Below are 24,466 nucleotides of genomic sequence, written 5' to 3'. Positions count from 1 at the left end.
TTTACAGTGATTTTCAGCTTACACAGGGATTGCTCAGATAGGAGATATGCATATTTAGAGCACTTTCACACTGATGCAGTGCAGTTCTACTGTAGTTATCAAACTGCGAGGGCTCTGGTGGGTGCTCTCCTAGTCCATTGATCTTCCTGCTTTCAAGTAACTGCCTGCTTGTATGAGGTACAAGCAGACCGCTATCCTGGGAGTCTACTGGAGTCTGACTTGCACCCATGATCTGCTGATCGCGGGTGCAATAATCTGCAGGCTCCTTAGAAAAGAATGTTTATTTCTCTTTTGTTCATTGACAGACACAGCTTCTGATCACATCTTAAGCATTGGGTTATACTGCCCCCCTATAGGAGTAGGACACTAGGCAGAAAAATAATCTGGCTATGCCTATGGGTAGTCCCAGGGGGTATACTCCCTCTCCCTGCTATAGGTACTCAGTTTTTTTGGTCTAGTCAGGAGGATCTAGTTCCTTGCTGGGATCTTTGGTCCTGGCAATTTTTTTTCTTTTTTAGATAGAAGTTTTTTCCTGTGAGATCTAGAATCAACTGCTGGACTGGTTGGATAATGTAGATTCAGTGGTCACCCCAGTCTGGCCAGCGAGCGCACGCAGATCTCAGCTCCATGCTAGGTCAGCCGCAACATAACCCCACTGGACGGGGGCTCGCTTTCGAGTTAAATGCCTCACAAGGTCGCATACGGATTTTGCACTGTATTGTTTAAGGTACCATATTTTATCGTATTAATTACTTTGGCTATGCAATATATATTTTTCATGTGGCTTTGCACTTTATTTATGAAGGTGCCATATTTTATGTAGCACTTGTAAGGGTAGTGCAACACTACACCCATTGTTTGCATACCTTAACGGCTGAGGATAAGCATTTCAAGTGTTAGCATCAGTCCCTACTGGTTGTTTATTCTATGGTTGATTTATTCACATATATTCTTGATTTATACACTGATAGCACGAGAGTTATACATTTACCATGTAGATTACACAATTTATCCTACAAACTCTTGCAGAAATCATGTATATTTTCACTTTTGTAGAACCATGAAATATCAATTTAGATGAGGTATTCAAGTTGGAAACCCCGAAAAAAAAAAATTGGGCTGTAGACTCGTGAGGAAATTGGGATACAATATGGAGATAAAAGTTTTGTTTATGGTGTGATATCCCCACCTTTGATATATATTCTTTATAGATGGGAGGTCCCCCTAAATGATGGCCTTCTAGACGAGGAATCCATAGATGAATGGTTCTGTTTTTTTTTTTAAAAGGAAAATTAGAAAAATAGAACAAATTGGGGAACTCAAAGAACAATTGGATACACATAAAGAAACGGCAGGATTTGCAGCCCTCACAAAACAAATAAATGAAGATTTAATGAAGAAAGTTCAAGAAGTACAACAAGGAAAATGAAAAAAATATGCAAGGGATATAAATGATTAAAAGACTGACCAGGTATTCAAGTCAAAAAGGAGATATGGATCCCATCTCCATTTTTTCCACCCCTGAAAAAAATGGTGCGAATAGAGACCTAGAAGGAGAATAGAACTCCAGCATACATCCCCTATCCTGGGAATCAACAGGAATAACATAGACCAAAACCTCCTAGAGAACAAAGAGAGCATAGACCACAGTGGGGGAAACCCCTAGACCTTTGAGGAATAAAGAAGAGTTTAGACACCATCAAGGATATATACCACTAAATGAAGGCAGATAATCTCTATACTTTGAATGTACACCTCAAACGCATGGCGAAAACCACAATATTGGAAGAATAACAATAGACCATATAATAATTGGAATAAACATAACAACTGGCCAAGAGAAAGAAGAGGTCCACCACAAGATCAAGGATATTATAGGCCCCAAGTTAGGAGCCCTATACCCACCTACAATTATTATGCTCCCCTCAGGAATGAATATGAGGAAGAAAAAAATGATCGACAACAGCATCAGAGATATGAACAAGGACATAATAGATCTTTTTTTAGGCAGAGAATCATTCCCCAAGGAGAAGAGAAGAACCAAGAGGGCCGCAAAGAAGTACAGAAAGAAAAAAGGATATGGAGCAGGGAAGAGAAAAAGAGAATAATGGGGGAAAAGAAGAAATAAAAGTACTAGACAAAGGTCTTAAATATGCGCCTAAGAAAATTTCAGACATGCATAAGAGTACAAAAAAATATATAAGGAAACTAAATATCAAAAAATATATACTGGGTAATTCTATGAAATATACAAAAAACATGCAAGAAACAGAGGAAATAGTACACAGCAATTTATGAAATCAATCTATTTTTACCCCGCAATAATTAACAAATATATTGAGGCATTCAAGAAACTAGTATTGAAAGATGTGAGTGATTTGAAAGTGAAGAAAAGATAAGTACCTAGACACATTCAAACAGGCATCAAAAAATTGATGAAAAGAAATTATGTAGTAATAAGACCAGCGGATAAAGGAGGAGGAATCATGGTACTGTCCAAAGAAAAGTATTATGAAAATATGGAACAATTATCGATAAAGAAACTTATCTAAAATTGTAAGGCAATCCTATAAATAAATTTAAGAAAGAACTAGAAAAAGTAGTACATCTTGGACAGAAAAGAGGAATATTGGAGAAAAAAAGAAGCAAAATATTTCATCCCAAAAGCCCGCCGTACACCAATTATTTATTTGATACTAAAGATGCATAAAGACAAAGAAAATCCTCCACCAAGCCAATAGTAAATGGAATTGACTCTTAACAGCGAGAATGGGCAAATATGTAGATACATATCTACAGCCGGTAGTACAGAGCGCAAAGACTTATTTAAAGTACATGAAACATGTACTCCAACTACTACAAAGCATTGAACCAAAAGAAGACGCCTGGATAATGGGAACGGCAGATGTTTCTTCATTATATACAATTATACAACACCATCAGGCATGGGAAGCGGTAAAATGGACACTCAATAAATTTACGGCATTCGCTTGTAAACAATGGAAATATCTTAATGTTTAGGTCTCTTTCTGAAGAACAGCTGTTTTTGGTATTGACAGACCTATTGCCAACAAAAAACAGGAGTAGCGATGAGAGCTAAATTTGCACCCAGTGTCGCAAATCTTTTTATGGCACAATGGGAGGAAGAATCAGTCTATACGCATACACCAACAGAATTGCAGTTCTACAAAAGGTACATTGACGATGTGATCTTTTTATGGAAATGAAATAAAGCCAAACTCATTGACTTCCTAGATAGGCAAAACCAAAACGATCAGAATATCCAACTCACATGGAACATCAGTAACAAAAGAATCTCGTATTTGGATCTAGAAATCATACAGGAGAACAACAAATTGATCACCAAAACACATTTTAAGAGCGTAGATCGAAATAGTTATCTACCCTTAGAGAGCTCCCATCATGGAAACTGGCTCTTTATTATTTAAGGGACAGATGATGAGATTAGGAAGGAACTGCACCAAAAAAAAAAGCGATTTTTATGGAACAGCAACAAATGGGACAGGGATTTATTAATAAAGGCTATGATCGAAGATTTGTTGACAAGATAAAAGGTAGAAAAAAAATAAAGACCAATGTTCATGAAGGATAAAGAGATAAAAAAAATCCACAAATTTAATCATATCCCCATTATCTTAGATTATAACCTACAATACAGACAAGTGGAAAAGATAATACAACGACATTGGCATATTCTACAATCAGACAGGCCTCTCCAATGTGTACTACCTAGCCATCCAAACTTTGTGTATAGAAAGGCCCCCACTAACAGGGATAAAGTGGTAAAAAAGTGTAATAGTTCCCCAAAAAAAGACATTTTCCTTTTTTACAGGAAAAGGCTTTTTTCCCTGTAGAAAATGCTACGCATGCACACGCACAAAAGGACCTAATGAGAGAAAGTTTAAATTTTCCTCAAACAGTATGGGAACCGCATATAGAATTAAAGATTTCATAGGATGCAACACGGAGGGGGCAGTATATGCCCTCGAATGCAGTTGTGGACTTCAATATATAGGACGTACAAAAAGATTAAGAATTTGAATTGAAGAACACGTACAGAATATACAAAAGGGGTATGACAAACATAGTGTATCAAAACATTTTGATAAAGTACACCAAAGAGACCCCACGCACCTGAAATTTTAGAACCCTACAAAAGACGCTGGAGGGGTTACCATAAAATTAGAACCCACATTTGAAATAGATATTTTTGATGAATACTTTCACCCCGTTAGGGTTAAACATAGTTTCTCTGTCGCTCATTGACAGACGCAGTCCTCTTTGATTAATATCAGTAGGGTTATACTGCCCCCTACAGGAGTAGGACACTAGGCAGGAAAAACGTTCTGGCCACACCTTAGGGGCAGTCCCAGAGGGTATATCCTCTCTCTCCCTGCTACAGGATGTCAGTTTTTTTTCTGCCTAGTCAGGAGTTCTGGGACTGATGGTGGCCTCCTTCGAGGCAGTACCGTTTGCCCAGTCTCATACCCGGATTCTTCAAAAGGAGATTCTAATCAAATGGAACCGGAATCCCGATTCCCTGGACAATCGGATCCGGCTGAGCGAACGGACCAGGGAATCTCTGGTTTGGTGGCTTCGGTCACCAATGCTCAGTCAGGGGAAGTCATTTCTTCCAATCTATTGGATGATTGTCACCACGGATGCCAGTCTATCCGGGTGGGGTGGGGTTCTCGGCAGACGATCTGCCCAGGACTCTGGTCCCTGGAAGAATCCAGGTTACCGATAAATGTATTGGAACTGAGAGCGATCAGACTTTGTCTGATTCACTGGACCGAGCAGCTCCGGGGCATCCCGGTGCGGATTCAGTCGGACAATGCCACGGCAGTGGCTTACGTCAATCACCAGGGGGGCACCAAGAGTGTCCTGGCGGCCGTAGAAGTGGCCGGCATCCTTCGTTGGGCGGAACGATTTGTTCCAGCTCTCTCCGCGGTATTCATTCCGGGGGTGGGAAATTGGCAGGCAGATTTTCTCAGCTGTCAGATTCTGGATCAAGGGGAATGGTCTCTTCATCCAGAGGTATTTCACCAATTGTGCCTTCGTTGGGGCACCCCGGATGTGGATCTGTTGGCATCTCGGTTCAACAAGAATGTGCGGAGGTTTGTAGCCCGCTCCCGAGATCCTCTAGCGGATGCCGCAGACGCACTGGTCGCCCCGTGGGGGCAGTATCAGCTACTGTATGCCTTCCCTCCTCTCAAGTTGCTGCCGAAACTTCTTCGCAGGATAGAGGTGGAGGGAATTCCAGTTATCCTGGTAGCTCCGGACTGGCCCTGTCGCGCCTGGTACGCCGACTTGGTCAGGCTGGTCGCGGACGTTCCTTGGCGACTTCCTCTCAGGGAGGATCTGCTGTCTCAGGGACCGATCTTCCATCCTGCTTTGCGATCGCTGGCTTTAACGGCCTGGCTATTGAGACCCAGGTGCTGAAGGACAAGGGGTTGTCAGCTTCAGTTATTCCTACTCTAATTAAAGCGAGGAAAGCGACTTCCAGAAAAGTCTATCATCGCACATGGAAGTCTTATATCGCGTGGTGTGAATCCTTTGGGTTTCCTCCACGTTCTTACTCGGTGGCCCGGGGTTGAGCAGAAACTGTCCTTGAGCACTATCAAGGGTCAGGTTTCAGCGTTAGCAATCTTCTTTCAGAAGCCTCTGGCTACTCATTCCTTGGTGCGGAATTTCATCCAGGGGCTGCGGCACCTGGCTCCGCCGGTGCGCGCGCCCTTGCCACCCTGGGATCTTAATTTGGTGTTGTCGATTCTTCAGAAACCTCCCTTTGAAAATATTAGGGAGATTCCCTTGCTTACTTTATCCCAGAAGGTGGCCTTTTTGGTGGCTATCACTTCTGCACGCAGGGTGTCAAAACTGGCCGCATTGTCCTGTCGTTCCCCATATCTGGTGGTTCATAGCGATAAGGTGGTTCTTCGTCTGAATCCATCCTTCCTTCCTAAGGTGGTTTCAGATTTTCATCTAAATGAGGATATTGTGCTACCTTCCCTGTATCCTAAGCCCAGTCATCCTCGGGAGTTTGCGTTACACTCCTTGGATGTGGTTCGGGCGATCAGGGTGTACTTGACTACTACGGAATCTTTCCGTAAGACGGATTCACTTTTTGTGATCACGGATGGCCCTAGAAAGGAGTTGCCTGCGTCTGCCGCGACCATCCCTAGATGGATCAGACAGACGGTGGTACAGGCTTATTCTATTAAGGGTCGGGTTCCTCCGTTCCCTGTTAAGGCGCACTCCACTCGGGCGCTTAGTGCTTCCTGGGCCTTCCGCCATCAGGCGTCAGTGGTTCAGGTTTGCAAGGCGGCTACCTGGTCGTCGGTTCATACCTTTACAAAATTTTATAAAGTTGATGTGCTGGCATCGGCGGATGCCTCTTTTGGCCGCAAGGTTCTGCAGGCCGCTGTTTGAGGAGACCGGTGGTCTACCTCGAGGGTTTTTTTCTGTTGGGTTTTCAGTTGAGTCTCATCCTTTGTCCGATGAGCCTTTAAGACTTCTGGTTGGCACCGGTTGGGCATTCTGGATTGGATTTTGATTTCCGTTATCCCACCCCTCATTTGTGGCACTGCTTTGGGACGTCCCTACTGATATTAATCAAAGAGGACTGCGTCTGTCAATGAGCGACAGAGAAAATTGGATTTTTGACTTACCGTAAAATCCTTTTCTCTTAAGCTCATTGACAGACGCAGTACCCGCCCCTCTATTTTGGAGTTGGGTTGGGTTAAATTCTCTGACACTGCTTTGTTACATAACTGACATCCTGTAGCAGGGAGAGAGAGGATATACCCTCTGGGACTGCCCCTAAGGTGTGGCCAGAACGTTTTTCCTGCCTAGTGTCCTACTCCTGTAGGGGGCAGTATAACCCTACTGATATTAATCAAAGAGGACTGCGTCTGTCAATGAGCTTAAGAGAAAAGGATTTTACGGTAAGTCAAAAATCCAATTTTTTGATGTTCATTGCTTTTAATAGTGATTTTTAATACAATGGGTTATTATGATTATTCCTCATACTTATGTCCATTATACTCAGTATGTATGGATCCCTTCTCTTTTTTGGGTTTTCGTTTCCCTATTAGATCTGATTGATTCATCTCTATTCTATATTGTCACCTTTTTTAGGTTTATCTGGAAGTTTTTCTTCTTTGCATATTAACCTGTTATATGTTTTAATGCGTGTGATTTATTTTTATTTTATTTTTTTGACTTGTTTGTGTTTTTAGCATAAAGTATTTTTTTTTTTTTTATATTCTGTGTGTGTATATACCTGCATACATACTATTTAACGCCAAAGTACTGACGTGAATACACGGTGGACTGTCTGGAAGTGGTTAAGGTGAGAGGCTAGAGAGCACAGTGGTGGCATGCAGAGGAAGAAGCACGCCGTATAAGAATAAGAATAACCAACACCAGTGAAGGGATACACATGCTTTTCGAGGACTTATTTGCACATACCTGAGTTTTATAGCTCCATTTGCACATACCCTATTTTTTTGCTTTTATTTTTGCATATAGACCTTTATATTTGGAGTTTGCACTATTGCACGATGCACTTTGCAGATGTGTTTTAAAATATTTTTGCACTTTGTCATTATGATGGTTATCTTGTATATTTTCATGGGATTTTGCACTGTATTGTTTAAGGTACCATATTTTATTGTATTTATTACATGGCTATGCAATATATATTTTTCATGTGACTTTCTTTGCTTCATTTATGAAGGTACCATATTTTATGCAGCAGTTTAAGGGTAGCACAACACTACACCCAACACCCATTAAAAACATTTCTGTATAGATATATAAAAACATAAAACACTCCCCCCCCCCCCCCCCCTCTTTTTTTTTTTTTTTTTATAAGAGGGCACAAAGTCTGTGCAGGAGGGTGTGTATTAAGACAATGTGGTCAGTTTTTAATAGGAAAGCAGAGGGACTGGCAGAAACACCAGGGATTTCACTCAGTAGAAGCAATACAAAAAGAACAGGATATTTTTTATTTCAAGTACATGGTACAGCAGGCACATATCGGGAATATGAAATGTTGGGTTTACAACCTCTTTTAAAGGAAACATGCTAAACCAAGACAATTCAAACCTTATATGGTGAAAAGCTATAAAAGCAGAGAATATATTTTACTGTATGTCAGATCAATCAGAATCTGAGATTAAAAAGGCCACTAATATATATGCAGATGTCAACAAACCCTGTGTATTTAAGCCCCTGTTCACACCGGTGCAACTTATAATGCAATTTGATAGTTCAAAATCGCATGACAAATCACACCCTATTTGTGCCCATGGAACTGTTCAAATGGCTCCGACTTGCAAGGATTTGAAAGGTTCCTGCACTATTTTTAACAATTTAATCTGCGACTTGCATTGACATCTGTGCATGAAATCACACAGATGTCTTCAAGCCTCACATAAAATTGCACTGACTTGCGTTTTTTTTCTTTATTAGCGCATTCAGTGTGAACGGGGGGGGGGGGGGGGTTGGCTAAGTTGAGCTTTGTCCTTCACTCCCACCGCTCTTTTATGTTTATTATTTAGTTTAGTAGTGGTATTTAGTGAAGCGTGACTGTATATAAATATGCAAATAAAGTAGATCTAAAATAATAACTTTTTTTTTCATTTTGGATAGAGTAAGGGAGTTATAACCGATGTGCGTTTTTTTTTTTTTTTTCTCCCTCCACTTTCTTTCCCATAGCCATAGATCAGAAGCGAGGAAGTCCTCCCAAAGTGAGAGAATCCACGGTTGTCACCAGAATTAGTTTTTCCAAGAATGGGGCATAGACAGAAATAAAAAAAAAAACTGACAGGTGTTCTAATGCCTCTCTACTCTCTTAAAAAAAAAAAAAAAAAGTTGCATTACATCTTGCGCTTCGTATTGCACAAGCATTACAATAGTTTGCTGAGGTGCCAACGTCCTCAGTTGCCCGGCGCAGGGACCATGGAAGAAGATGCCTTCTGCGGACTCAAACTAGTGGCACAGTGGCTCAAGCAGGCAAGGGGCATTATGATAAATGCCAATATTTAACCACTTGCCGACCGCCCCATGCAGATTTACTGCAGCAGGGCGGCTCGGCTGCACATAATCCTATAGATCTACGTGATTATGTGTGCGCGGTCTAGACACAGCGGGAGCCAGACTGCGGGAGGAGCGGGCTTGATTGCCCCCTGCCCTCCCGCAAAAAAGACATTAATTGTATTTGGGTACAGCGTCGCACGACCGCGCAATTGTTAAAGTAACGCAGTGCTGAATTGCAAAAAATGGCTGGGTCATTAAGGGGATAAAACCTTCTGGAGCTGAAGTGGTTAATAAAAAGCTGCACTGGCTTATGCAAGTACTTTTTTAGCTATATAATTTTACGAAGGCAGTTTTGGGACTTGGTCTACTTTAATTGCTTAATATGCGTTTTCCAGTTTAAATGATGCATGGCCATTTGATGTATTTGACAGTAGGTGGTTGAGTGACATAGTAGTTTTGTCTTTAAGAACCAAGGAAGTATAAAATGTAATATATATTTTTAATGTAAGATTTCAGTATGATGCTTGTAAAGCAATTATGCTCTCTCTATAATTAAACCTCTATGTATATGTTTTTTATTGTCTCTTATGCTAGGTACAAGTCCCCTCTTGAAAAACTGTTTTAGGCAGCCTTGTCGGACCTTCCCATATTAATGACCGACTATGTAAACCTAGGGTGGCCAAGCATAGCTTGATTTATCGTGTATGTAAATTCTGTACTTATTAGCTCCCATTTAGGCTGTGAAGTTACCATTTGAAAGAGATGTGTTCTATCAGTTATATAAGTGTAAAAAATAAACTGCTGATCATGTCACAATTTCAGATCTGCCCAGTGCACTTTTCCTGTGTTTTCTTAAGGGTTGTAATTGTCTACAGAATAATTAGATCCTATACTGTGGAGATGAGGAAAGTGGGAGGGATTCTATAGTTTAGCAAAAGGCAACTGGGCAGGGCTTGACACCTTGCAGTCCAAAAAATGCTGTGTGTTGTCCACTTACAACAAGAAATGTATTGTGGCAGATCATAACATGTTTTTATGGTCTTGCATTGTCTTTAACACTTGAACACAGCACTATAGACAATATACTGCTACAGAGTGGCTACCCAGTTCTCGAATGGCGTCCCCAGATGTCCTCCAAAGAAGGTGATTCCCTCACGCCCCCTGGGGCGCGCATCGGGAAGTGTCTCAGATCAGGGTAAAGGGACAATCAGATCTGCCCCTTACCATGTGATCAGCTGTGTCCAGTCACAGCTGGTCACATGTAAACAGACTTGCCAGTTATTGGCTCTCCTTTCTTCACACAGAGACAGCGTGTGAAGAAAGGTAAGCAGATCTATCAGGGTACAGTGAGTACAGCATTTACACTGATAATCAGGGCAGGCCCATCAGTGCAGCCTCATCAGTGCAGCTTATCAGTGCACATCATTGAAGAAGAAAAATTACTTATTTGCTACGTTTTATAACAGAAACCAAATACTTTTTTTTCGTTTAGCAAAAAAAAAAAAAAAAAAAAGCACAAAAAAAAGCCCCAGTGGTGAATAAATACCACCAAAAAAATTTAGGTACAGTGTTGCATGACCGCGCAGGTGTCATTTAAAGTGTGTGAGCACTTAAAGTTGAAAATATGGCTGGGTCAGGAAGGGGGTAAAAGTGCCTGGTATTATCTGGATTATGGTCTTAGCTTCACCTCCTACCTCCCTGTAAGACTTTCTATGTTTTTGTTAGCTAACTTTGATGAGTTATGGCTTTACACCAGTTGTGTGTTTTTATACCTTACAAATTGTACTGCTGTACTGAAATATGCGTTGTGACTTTATTAGACAAAAGAAACGTATAATAAAGAATTTGAAAAAATAAAGTGCCCGGTATTGAGATGGTTAAGGGATAAGACATGAGAAAGTGTGCATCTATTTAAAAGAAAATGTACTGTAAGTGCTGCTGTGTTTTTTTTTGTTTTGTCCTGATATACAATTTAATCGACTAATGCAGTAATCACCGGTCTTTCTTTGAGGTAGATGAGCACTGTTGTCTATTAAAAATGCTCATTATCATACACAGGATAAATGTTAAAATGGAGGATATAAAATATATTCACAAAATGACCTTGAGCGAGTAAACACTATTTAAGTTTTTTTTTTCTTTCAACAAAAAAGTTAAATTGAGCTTATTATACATGTGGGAAGGAATCTATGGGTCCAACCACTATATGAAAAGACATACCGTTGGGAAAATAATTATTTGATCCCCTGCAGATTTTGTAAGTTTGCCCACAAGGAAATGAAGGGTCTATAATTTTTATCATATGTGTATTTTAAATGATAGAGACAGAATATCAACCAAAAACACATTAAACAAATGTTATAAAGTGAGTTGCAGTTCAGGGAGTAAAATAAGCATTTAATCCCCAAGCAAAATATGACTTGGTACTTGGTGGAGAAACCCTTGTTGGCAAGCACAGAGGCAAGATATTTCTTGCAGTTACCAGGTTTGCACACATCTCAGGAGGGATTTTGGTTCACACTTCTTTACAGATCTTCTTTAAATCCTTAAGGTTTCTTGGCTGTCGCTTGGCAGCTCAAAGTTTCAGCTCCCTCTATACATAGGATTAAAGTCTAGAGATAACCTTAATGTTCTTGTTCTTGAGCCACTCCTTTGTTGCCTTGATAGTATGTTTTGGATCATTGTCATCCTCGAAGACCCATCCACGACCCATTTTTAGTGTTCTGACTGAGGGAAGAAGGTTCTCATCCAAGATTTTGCATTACATGGCCCTGTCTATTGGCCCCTCAGTGCGGCAAAGTCAGCCTGTACCTTTAGCAGAGAAACAACCCCAAATCATCATGTTTCCACCTCCGTGCTTGACTGGTAGGGATGGTGTTCTTAGGGTCATAGTCAGCATTTTTCTTCCTCCAAACACTGCGAGTCGAGTTAATGCCCAAGAACTTAATTTTATTCTCCTCTGACCACAGTACTTATCCTTCTCTGAATCATTTAGATGTTCATTGGCGAACTTCAGATGGGCCTGTACATGTGCCTTCTTAAGGAGAGGGACCTTGCGGACGCTGCATGATGACAATGGTTTGTTTGGCGACTGTGGTTCCAACTGCCTTGAGATCATTCACAAGCTCCTCTGTAGTTCTGGGCTGATCCCTCAATTTTCTCCTTACCTCATGAGGCGAAATATCGCATAGAGCTCCAGACAGAGGGCGATTGATGTTTTTTTCGTATTTCTTCAATTTGCGAATAATCTCTCTAACTCTTGTCTCCTTTTCACCAAGCTTCTTGCTAATGCCCAAGATGGAGACAATTGAATAGAAGAAAGATTCTGTGGACAGTTGTCTTTTATACACATAATGAGTTGTCGTTAGGAGCACCTTTTTTAAATTGACAGGACTAATCTGTGTACCACATGAGCACATACTGTATCCAGTCTGTGGGTGCCAGAATTATTATTGGTTGGTAGGGGGTAAAATACTTATTTTACTCGCTGAACTGCAACTCAATATACAACATTTGCATCATGTGTTTTTTCTGGATTTTTGGTTGATATTCTGTCTCTATCATTTAAAATACACCTATGATAAAAATGATAGACCCTTCATTTTTGTGGGCAAACCTACAAAATCTGCAGGGGATCAAATAATAATTTTCCCCACTGTATAGACAAAAATGCAATACAGATTTAGCCGACTTGAAAACATTAATTTTAAATATTGTTGAATTTTTAACAAAGCTTTTCTACCATGACCATCAGTCATGGTGATTACATGAGGAGGTTTGCTTTGAAAAGTGCCTGTCACTATCTTTAAACCCTTGGACTGAGCAGCAGTCCACCTCCGCAGCATTGGGGAGTGCCATCACTTATGCTGGCCATACAAAAACAAGGTCTTCCTTCAAAGAAATTTTCATTTTAAGAAGGTTAATTCGATTTTCTAATAGTGGGGTCAAACCGATGTTCGTTTTCGACCACAGTGACGGGAAAATTCAAAGGAGCAGAATAGAAAACTTATTGGTCAAAGGAATTTTCAGACCGTGTATGTGGTTTTCCTTCAGAAATTTCATTCATTTTAAAACAATGTTAAAAGCAAGTGAAATTTTCAAACATTCTTTCATTCAGCGAATGTACAAAGATTTTTCGTATGAATATTGTCCGAAAATCTATGTGTGTGTGGCCAGCATAAGGCTCAGTTCACACCTATGCAGTTTGCTTTTGATCCGTTTCTGCAGTTTTGTGTTTTTTGCACACGCAATTTTGCCGCCGCAAGTCTTTTGGAATATGATGCTACAAGCTTGGCACACCTATTTTTGGGCAGTTTCTCCCATTCTTCTTTGCAGGACCACTCAAACTCTTTCAGGTTGGATGGGGAGCGTCGGTGCACAGCCATTTTCTGATCTCTCCAGAGATGTTCAATCAAGGTAAAGTCTGGGCTCTGGCTGGGCCACTCAATGACATTCACAGAGTTGTGCAGTAGCCACTCCTTTGTTATCTTGGCTGTGTCCTTAGGTTGATTGTTCTGTTGGAAGAAGAACCTTTGTCCCAGTCTGAGATCAGAACGCTCTGAAGCAGGTTTTTGTCAAGGATTGCTGCATTTATTTTTCCCTCAATCCTGACTAGTCTCCCAGTACCTGCCACTGAAAAATATCCCCATAGCATGATGCTGCCACCAACATGCTTCACTGTAAGGATGGTATTTGCCAGGTGATGAGCAGTGACTGGTTTCCTCCAGACATCACACTTGCCATTCAGGCCAAAGAGTTCAATCTTTGTTTCATCAGACCAGAGAATTTTGTTTCTCATGGTCTGAGAGTCCTTCAGGTGCCTTTTGGTATACTCCAGGCGGGCTGTAATGTGCTTTTTACTGAGTAGTGGCTTCCATCTGGCCACTCTACCATACAGGCCTGATTGGTGGAGTGCTGCCAGGATGGTTGTTATTTTGGAAGTTTCTCCTCTTTCCACAGAGAAATGTTGGAGCTCTGTCAGAGTGGCCATCCGGTTCTTGGTCACCTCCCTGACTAAGGTTATTTTCCTCCGATCCTAAAGTGGGCCACCCGGCCAAATTGAGCGAAGAGTCCTAGTGGTCCAAACTTCTTATATTTAAGGATGATGGAGGCCACTGTGCTCTTAGGGACCTTCAATGCTGCAGAAATTTTTCTGTACCCTTCCCCAGATCTGTGCCTTGATACAATCCAGTCTCCAGACAATTGGACTTCGTGTCCTGGTTTTTGCTCTGACATGCACTGTCACAGTGGGGCCATTATTTAGAGAGGTGTGTGCCTTTCCAAATTCTGTGCAATTAACTAAATTTACCACATGTGAACTAACAATTTTTAAAAACCTCTCAAGGATGACCAGTGTAAACAGGATGCACCTGAGCTCAATTTTGAGTGTCCTGTCAAAGGCTGGGAATACTTATGTACATGTGATTTTTTTATTTTTTTATTTTTAATAAATTTGCAAAGATTTCAAACAAACTTCTTTTACCTTGTCATTATGGGGAAATATTGTTTGTAGAATTTTGAGGGAAAATAATGAATTTAATCCATTTTGAAATAAGACTGTAACATAAAATGTGGAAAAGGTGTAGTGTTCTCAATACTTTCTGGATGCACTGCAAGTTTCATGCAAAGGACCCCCATAGTGATGTGGAATATTGGTTCACGCATTGACTGTCCTTTGGAAAAAGAGTTTCTAACTTTTGATTTTGCTACCCTCTAGTGGTTAGAAATGCGTAGAACAGCCATTTGCAATAAGGCTGAGAAGAACAGGTTATTTCCTGTAGTTGGAAATTAATTATGGCTATTCTTCATTTATCTACTGATTAAACTCCTCATATCTTTGTGCTTAAATATTTTTGAAGATTACTTCATGCATATTTTTGATTGTAAATAAATGAAAGTGAATTGTACTTGAGAGTGATATTAAGGTTGCCATTGCTGATCTAATTTTGAAAATGCTACTTAACTGTCAGCAGCGTAGATGCATTTGCCCTTAACACCTTGAGTTGGCATGCTTTAAAGCAACCCTGTAACTAGAATTTTTTTTTTTTTAATTCAGGTTCCTAAAAACCTGAAAGTGTGAAGTCTTCAGAGAAACTGACACTTTAGCTAGTCTCGGATTTCCTGCCCCCCCCCCCCCCCCGAGCTCAATAGTTTGTGCTGCTGACCTTCAGACAATACCAAATAGAGTAGCAAAGAGCAGGTTTTTAGGGGAAATCAGCTGTGGGGGACCCAAGGAGTTCATCACTCCCAGAAGTGTCAGTTTCCATCCAAATTTCACTTCCAAGATTTCTCAGCAAGGAAGTTTAGTGCAAGGGTTTGCTTTAAGTTTGTAAAGGAGACCTTTCTTGGCTTGAAGTGTCCAGCGAAAACATTGTTTTCTAGTTTTGTGTAGAGTGAAGAAAGTTCAGAACCCCTGCCAGTTTTTGTTACTGCCATCAGGGGATCTGTTGGAGTGATTTCCCCCTCAATTTCTGCCTTAACAATGTTTTGGCAAACATTAGGTGAGAAGGACTCTAAGCCCCCGTTCACGCCGAAGCAGCTTGTCATGCGATTTGACAGGTCAAATCGCATGACAAGTCGCACCTGATTGTTGGCAGTGACTCTTTTTTTCTTTTTTGACCGCAGATCTCTAAATAAAGAGGACATGTCATGCTTATTTCTATTAGAAGAGATGTTTACATTCCTGTAATAGGAATAAAAGTGATCAAATAAATAGACAGTGTAAAAATAAAGTAAAATCAGAAAAAGAAAAATATAAAGTGCCCTATCCCTCCATGTTTGCGCGCAAAGGCGAACACATATGTAAATTGCGCTTGCATATGTAAGCGGTGTTCAAACCACACATGTGAGGTATCTCCTCGATTGTTAAGAGTGAGAGCAATAATTCTACTGTAGGACTTCCTCTGTAACTCTAAATGGATAACCTGTAAAAGTATAAAACATTTTTAAAGCGCCGCCAATTGAGACTTTTAAGTACCATAGTTTGTCGCCATTCCACAAGCGTGCGCAATCTTGATGCATGACGTGTTGGGTATCTATTTACTCAACGTAACATTATCTTTTACATTATACAAAAAAATTGGGCTAACTTTACTGTTTTGTGTTTTTTTTTTTTTTTTTTTTTAATTCACTTAAAGTGTATTTTCCCAAAAAATTGCATTTGGAAGACTGCTGCGCAAATACAGTGCAACATAAAAATATTGCAACCACTGCTATTTTATTCTTTAGGGTCTTTGCTTAAAAAGAAAAAAAAATGTTTAGGGGTTCTAAGTAATTTTCTAGCAAAAAATACGGATTTTTACTATATTCAACAAATGTAAGAAAAAGGCTGGGTCTTTAAGTGGATAATCTGAATTGCTTGGTGTTGTAATACTAATGGCTCAGTGTTACTTTATAATGACATTTTCTTCTTTATTTTTTATCCATTCACTTCCTTTTTTCTCTTTTATTCCAGACACCAAAGATGTTGACCAGAAAGATAAAACTCTGGGATATCAATGCTCACATCACGTGTCGCTTGTGCAATGGTTATCTTATCGATGCCACTACTGTGACAGAGTGCTTACATACCTGTAAGTATTGTTTTACAAATCTATTATAGTTGGTATTGCTGTGCTTTGAAATTTTAGTGGAAAGAACTCCACAGAAAGTGAACAGCAATTTACTAAGGAAATGGTTTGATAGTAAAATTTTTTTTCTTTTTTCCTGACCTTTATGCAGAATTTATGCACCTATTTAATACAAGTGTGCATACAATGTGAGGAGGGCTGCAGAGCACAGCAACAGTGTTTAATTTGGAGAACAATTGGGACTATAGTGAAAACCATCAACTTGGCTAACTAGGCTTTTAAGGAGACTGTTTGTTGCCCACATTGTCATTCCAATATAGGGATTTGTGTGGAATCCTGATTTTAAAGGTCTAAGTAGATGACAGTCAATTTGATATAATCTTTTGTGGTAAGGCAATTAATTTTTAATGGAAGAATTAAATAGAAAAAAATAAAACCAAAGTTAAACAACAAATTTTCTCTATCGTTCATTGACGGATGCAGTTCTCTCCTGTAGGGGGCAGTATTACCCTACTGATATGAATCGGAGAGAACTGTGTCCATCAATGAACTTAAAGAGGTTGTAAACTCATAATTTTCACTTCAGCTTATTCTAATCTGCAGAAACAAAGCAGTTGATAGATGCCTGTAAAAGATTTCTTACTTGTTTATTCTTCCTGTAATCCTTCCTGCAATTTTTGCTGACGTCATCGGCGCATGCCCAGTGTGTTATCCAATCCACGGCATGATCTGCATGCCGTTTCTGAGCTCTCCCTGTATCTGTCAGGGCACAGCGAAGTCTCGCGATTAGCTGTGCCGTTCTTCCCAGCTTCCTGTCATCTCACAGGGGAGTGAACATGACAGGTTACACAAGGGGAGGGGGGGAGGAGGGAGCGAGGTGAGTGAAAATTCCAAGCATTCCAAGACAGTGAGAGACTGCATTACAACTACAGTAAGGGCGAAAATGACGGCAGCAGGGGGAGCATAAAACAGGAGTTGACATGGTGCGGCTGAGACCAAGAAAGAGGAAAAAGATAAACTTTAAAATAAAGGTATTTCTAGAGGGTTATGATGCGAATATTTAATGTGTAATGTAATTATATTGCATGTACGTTTAATACATTGTAAAAGTTTGATTTTCATAGCTGAGTTTACTTCCTCTTTAAGAGAAAATTATTTGACGGTAATTCAAAAATCCGGTTTTCTCATCGTTCATTGACAGACGCAGTTCTCTCTGATTCATATCAGTAGGGTAATACTGCCCCTAGAGGAGAGAACTGCTTCCGTCAATGAACTTGAGGGAAAAGGATTTTACGGTAAGTCAAAAATCCAGTTTTCTCTATCGCTCATTGACAGACGTAGTCCTCGGTGATACAGCACCTTCGGGTTATGTTGCCTCCACAGGAGCAGGACTAGACAGGAAATTAAAATGCTCTGGCCACACCCTAGGGGCAGTCCCAGAGGGTATATCCTCTCTCTCTCTGCCTCAGCAAATCAGTTATTTTCTGTCTAGTTAGGAGTAAGGACCTAGATACCTTGCTGGGATCTTCGGTCCTGGCAAGATTTTTTTCTTAAAAAGATTTTTTGGACCGCTTTTTTCTCCAGTGTTCCTGTGAGATCTTCAAGCAAGAAAGCTGAACTGGGCGACGGGCTGGATGTTGAGATCCGGTGGTCACCCCAGTTCAGCCTACGAGCGCGTGCAGGCCATAGCTCCGCGCTGGGTCGGCCGCGACAAAGTCCTATTAAGGGACTAACCCCGCGAGTTAAACGTCTCGCTGAAACGCCAAAGACCATGAGTCACGGCGTCCGTATTGGTCGACAGCCCTCCCGCCCCGGTGGAGAGGGGTACTGTCAGGAGTTGGTGCCCGCCTGGTTCCGGTATGGTGAGTAGTATGTTCCCCCTTTTCCCCCTGACGGGTCTTGTGGTGAACGCGGGCTCCTCTCTGTATGGTAAGATAGAGTCCCCCTCTATCCTATAACATGGCACAGATCCCCCTACTTTGAGTGTGATTTTATGTGCAAAAAGCCAGGAGGCTTGGTTTGGGAGCTAACAATCTAATTGTATACATGTTTAAAAGATTGTAATCAGTGGCAGTCTGGGAATCTTACTGTGATAAGAATAAGGTACCTACCAGTCAGAAGCCACGGACATGTAGACTGCCTTCCTAGTCAAATCTCCAGCTATAGCAGGCCTTCCGAACGGCCATGAGGTCCGCCAGGGCCGGTACCGCCAACCACGCCAAAAATCCCCATGCAGAGATAGTGTTGTGTGCCCTGCAGCACACCGCTATTCGGTACAGGCCGCCGCCATTTTTTTTGCTGGATTGCACGAGCCGCCATTTTGGCGTAGCCTCGTGTCTCCAGCATGGGGGCGGCCATGTTTGAGGTGATCCAAACACCTCGTGGAGCTAGGGGAGGCGCCGGAAGGCGTGCAGAGGGGCGGAGCCGCCTCCTTTCTTCCTGGGCAGCCAGCCAAAAGACTTCCTGTTTGTCAAGACAGTGCTGTAACCTGTTGCATTTAAACTCTGAGCATCAAGTGGTGAGCCTGGGGGTCTATCTCTCTCTCTCTCGCTCGATCGATAGGGATCCCTAGCAGGTAACACTAAGGGGCTTTTGTGGCGCTGGGGGTCTGTGAAAAAAAAAAAAAAAGTTTTTTATTTTTGAATTATATTATCCGGGAAGTTACTGGAATAATCATGGACCCTGCCACACAAATTCCCCCACCTGTTTCCCTCGAGGGGGCCACGGGACCCGCCGGTGCACAGAGTGTAGAGGCATTTACAGCAATTTTGGAGTCTATGGTGGCTCGGGTGGAGGCGGCCTGTCAGGGACGAGGGTCAAGGAAGCGACCCCCGCCTACCCCTATATTATCTGACACCTCTGACTCAGATTCAGAGATGGTCACTGCAGTTGCAGGTCCCTCTACAAGGGCTGTTACCTCAGGTAAAGCTCCCTCAGACAGTGAGGAGGACGTTTCTTCTCCCGCTATAATTCAGGAAGAAGCATTGGTGGACGCACTAGTTGTGGCAGTGCAGGAAACCTTAAAACTTGAGGTTTTACCGGCAGAAGCAACTGATACAGAGATTCCTTTTGGTACTAACAAGCCCATCAAAACTGTGAAGGTTTTTCCTGTACCCAAGTGTTTTGGTAATAAGATTAAAGGAGAATGGGAGCATTCTAAACGTACCTTTACTATTTCCAAGCGTATTGCTAGACGCTATCCGTTTGAGGAATCCATCATTAAGAAATGGACGGTACCACCAGTGGTGGATCCACCTATTTCCAGGCTGAATAAAGCCACGGTTATCCCAGTGGAGGACACTTCGTCCTTTAAGGATCCGGTGGATCGAAAGATGGAAGCAGAGTCCCGCACCATCTTCTCTCTGATAGGGTCAGCATTTAGACCAGTAATTGTTATTGGTCTAGTTTCCCAGACACTTACGGAATGGGCGAGATTGGTACGCCAAGACCTTAGGGGAAAAGATATTCCCCAGGAAACATCTGATTTGATGGAACAGATTATACAAGGGCTACAGTTTATCTGTGACGCAGCCTTGGACACTACTCCCCTATTAGGGCATGCATCTATGTCAGCGGTAATCCTCAGACGTGTGCTGTGGTTAAAATGCTGGTCAGCTGACCTAGGTTCCAAAAAGACCTTGACGAATCTCCCCTTTCAGGGGAATCGTCTATTTGGGGCCACCCTAGATGAAATCATTAAGGATGCCACTGGGGGCAAGAGCACTTTTTTGCCACAGGCTGCTAAAGCTAAGGGACCTCGCAACAAGCGAGGACCTTTCTTTACCGCCCATAAAGGGTTCGCACGCCCGGCTGGAACAAGCGGGAAAGGCAAGACTCCTCCAGGAGGGTTCAAGAAAGGCTGGTCGGACAAACAGAGGACCAACTCAGCCAAACCCGAAGCAAAGGAGTACACAGCCTGAAGGTGCGCCCCCACCCGGTTTGAGGGTGGGGGGACGTTTTCACCGGTATTCAGGACATTAGATCGAGCATCAACTACTACTACCGGTGCGATTCTTCCCTTCCAACATTTAAGTACTACAGGGAGCGGTAGTCACCGTTCCCTGAATAGATCTTTTCCTTTACCTTTTCCTAAGATTAGTCTCAATTCCCCACAGGAATCGGATCTGGTTGACCAGACAGGCCAAGAAGCCTCTAGCCGGGTGACTTCGGTCCCTGAGGTTCAACCAGAAAAGATCACCCTTCCTGATAGCAATCAGGTATCTGATAAATGTGTGGGAACAGAAAACGACCAGACTTTCTCAGATGGTCGGGGCCAGATAGCTCTAGGGACGCCTGGTTCAGATCCAGTCAGCACCAGTGGTCCTAGAAATTCTAGGCTGGCCTCGTCAAGCCAGCCTGGCCGACTTGGACAGGCTAGTCGCAGACGTTCCGTGGGAACTTCGTCTCAGGGAGTGTCTGTGGTCTCAAGGACCAATTTACCATCGTGCTTTACAGTCGCTGGTTTTAATGGCCTGGCCATTGAGACCCAAGTACTGAAGGACAGAGGTTTGTCAGCTTCAGTCATTCCTACCCTTATTAAAGCAAGGAAAGCGACTTCCAGCAAGGTCTATTATCACACTTGGAAGACTTATATTACGTGGTGCGAATCTTTAGGATTTCCTCCACGTACCTATTCGGTGACTCGAATATTGGCTTTTTTGCAACAAGGGGTTGAGCAGAAGCTAGCCTTGAGCACCATCAAGGGTCAAGTTTCAGCATTAGCAATCTTCTTTCAGAAACCTTTAGCTACCAAGTCCTTGGTGCGGAATTTCATCCAGGGGGTGCGGCACCTGGCTCCACCAGTCCGCGCGCCCTTACCGCCCTGGGATCTTAATTTAGTTTTGTCGGTTCTACAGAAACCTCCCTTTGAAAACATCAGGGAGATTCCCTTGTTTACTTTATCCCAGAAGGTGGCCTTCTTGGTGGCTATCACTTCTGCTCGCAGGGTGTCAGAACTGGCTGCATTATCATGCCAGTCCCCATACCTAGTGATTCATAGGGATAAGGTAGTACTTCATCCTAAGCCATCCTTTCTTCCTAAGGTGGTTTCAGATTTTCATCTGAATGAAGATATTGTACTACCTTCCTTGTGTCCTCAGCCCAAGCATCATCGGGAACATGCGTTGCATTCCTTGGATGTGGTTCGGGCAATCAGAGTATACCTGAAAGCTACGGAATCATTCCGTAAGACGGATTCACTTTTTGTGATCACGGATGGCCCCAGAAAGGGTTTGCCTGCATCTGCCGCGACCATTGCCAAATGGATTAGACAGACGGTGGTACAGGCTTATTCTATTAAGGGTCAGAGTCCTCCGTTCCCTGTTAGGGCGCACTCCACTCGAGCGCTCAGTACTTCCTGGGCCTTTCGCCATCAGGCGTCAGTGGTCCAGGTATGTAAGGCGGCCACCTGGTCGTCGGTACATACCTTTACAAAATTCTATAAAATTGATGTGACGGCATCGGCGGATGCCTCATTTGGCCGCAAGGTTTTGCAGGCCGCAATTTGAGGAGACCGGTGGTCTACCTCGAGAGTTTTTTTTTCTGTTTGAAAAATTTCTTTTTTGTTGAGTCTCATCATTAAGGATGAGCATTGTAAACTTCTAGTTGGCACCGGTTGGGCCTTCTAGATTGGGATTTGATTTCCATTTTCCCACCCCTCATTTGTGATACTGCTCTGGGACGTTCCGAAGGTGCTGTATCACCGAGGACTACGTCTGTCAATGAGCGATAGAGAAAAATGGATTTTTGTAAAATCTTACCGTAAAATCCTTTTCTCTTAGCTCATTGACAGACGTAGTCCCCGCCCCTCTGTTTTGGAGTTGGGTTGGGTTAAAATCTCTAAAGACTGCTTTTTGACATAACTGATTTGCTGAGGCAGAGAGAGAGAGGATATACCCTCTGGGACTGCCCCTAGGGTGTGGCCAGAGCATTTTAATTTCCTGTCTAGTCCTGCTCCTGTGGAGGCAACATAACCCGAAGGTGCTGTATCACCGAGGACTACGTCTGTCAATGAGCTAAGAGAAAAGGATTTTACGGTAAGATTTTACAAAAATCCATTTATTGTGGTAACCACAAAATTAATATTGCATTAGGATAACAACATATAATTTAGCATACTGATGAGGCTATCCATTTACTCTGTTCTCAATTCCTGTCAGCATATTGTATGCATCATATCTGATTAGCCCCCAGTTCTGCTCCTCCCATTCCCAGTCTGAGGGCTGCTGTTTAGGGGAATGCAATTAGCCGATTCTTAAACAAATGCACACAAATTACACTAGAAAAAAAAAAAAAAAAATAGACGTAGCGATTATTAAATTAATACCTAGCGGCATTAGGGTCTGAATAAATGGTAAAACAAAAACTCATCTTGCAGTTGGACTTCCTCCTGCAATCAACTGGTGAAAGGTCTGGACTGCAGGCAGGCCAGTTAGGCACTGGGACTCTTTTACTACGAAGCCATGCTGTTGTCATAGATGCACAATGCATTTTAACATTGTCCTGCTGAAATATGCAAGGCCTTCCCTGAAAAAGAGGTAATTTGGATGGGACCATATACTGCCCTAAAACCTGGATATATCTTTCAGCATTGATGATGCCTCTCCAGATGTGCAAGATGCCCATTCTATACACACCTATGCACCCCCACACCATCAGAGATGCAGGCTTTTCAACTGGACGCTGATAACAAGCCGGATTTTCCCTCTCCTCCTCTTTAGTCTGGAGGATGCGGTTCCTATGGTTGCTGAAATGAATGTCAAATTTCAATGAGCTTTTGGCCCAGAGCAGACGGTGGCATTTCTGGATCATACTTAGACATGGCTTCTTTGCTACAGCTTTACTTTGCATTCTTGGATGGCACGGCGAACTGTGTTTACAGGCCAGTGATTTTTTGGAAGTATTCCTGAGACCAAAAAAAAGGATGTCGATCACAGAATCATGCCTGCTTTTAAACACTTTACCACCGGAGGATTTTCCTGCTTTACGTCCAGGCCACTTTTTGCAACTTGGCACTGTGCGAATTTAACTGACAATTGCGCGGTCATGCAACTCCGTACCCAAGCAAAATGTACGTACTTTTTTTTCCTACAAACAGAGCTTTCTTTTGGTGGTATTTGATCACCTCTGCGCTTTTCATTTTTTGCGATATTGATAAAAAAAAGAGCGACAATTTTGAAAAAATTAACAATATTTTTCTACTTTGACAGTTAAAAAATATCCAATATATTAAATTTCTGTCATATATTTAGGCCAAAATGTATGTAGCTACATGTCTTTGACAAAAAAAATTCTCAATGAGCGTATTTTTAACCGCTTTAAGCCTGGAAGATTTTACCCCATTCCCGACCAGGCCATATTTTACGATTCGGCACTGCGTTATTTTAACGGACAATTGCGCGGTCGTGCGATGCTGTACCCAAATTAAATTTGTCCTTTTTTTCCCCACAAATAGAGCTTTCTTTTGGTGATATTTGATCACCTGTGCGATTTTTACTTTTTGCGCTATAAACAAAACAATAGCAACAATTTTGAAAATATAACAATATTTTTGACATTTTTTTTTATATGAAATCCCCCCCCCCCCCCCCCAAAAAAATGTAAAAATCTAAATTTTTTAACATTTTAGGCTAATTTGTTTTCTGCTACATATTTTTGGTAAAAAAAATCACAATTAGCGTATTTTGATTGGTTTGCGCAAAAGTTATCGCAGCTACTAACTACGGGAAAGATTTATGTCATTCTTATTGTATTTTTTTTTTTAACTAGTAATGGCGGCGATCTGCGATTTTTTTTTTTTTTTTTTTTTTTTTTTTTTGCGGGACTGCGACATTGCG

The 24,466-nt window shown here is 41.8% G+C and overlaps 1 protein-coding gene across 1 annotated transcript in view; it reads left to right on the top strand.

Moving 5' to 3' along the window:
* Positions 1–24,466, top strand: part of PCGF3 (polycomb group ring finger 3) — a 202,694-nt gene that overhangs the window by 102,869 nt on the left and 75,359 nt on the right. The window contains exon 2 of the mRNA XM_082243124.1: positions 16,517–16,634. Within this exon, the coding sequence (XP_082099250.1) occupies positions 16,526–16,634 (109 nt within the window). The 5' untranslated portion in view covers positions 16,517–16,525. The remainder of the gene's footprint in view (positions 1–16,516; positions 16,635–24,466) is intronic.

This window comes from Pelophylax lessonae, assembly GCF_965119305.1.
Source record: "Pelophylax lessonae genome assembly, chromosome: 1".
NCBI classification, from domain to species: Eukaryota; Metazoa; Chordata; class Amphibia; order Anura; family Ranidae; genus Pelophylax; species Pelophylax lessonae.
This window is presented reverse-complemented; position numbering and strand designations above follow the sequence as displayed.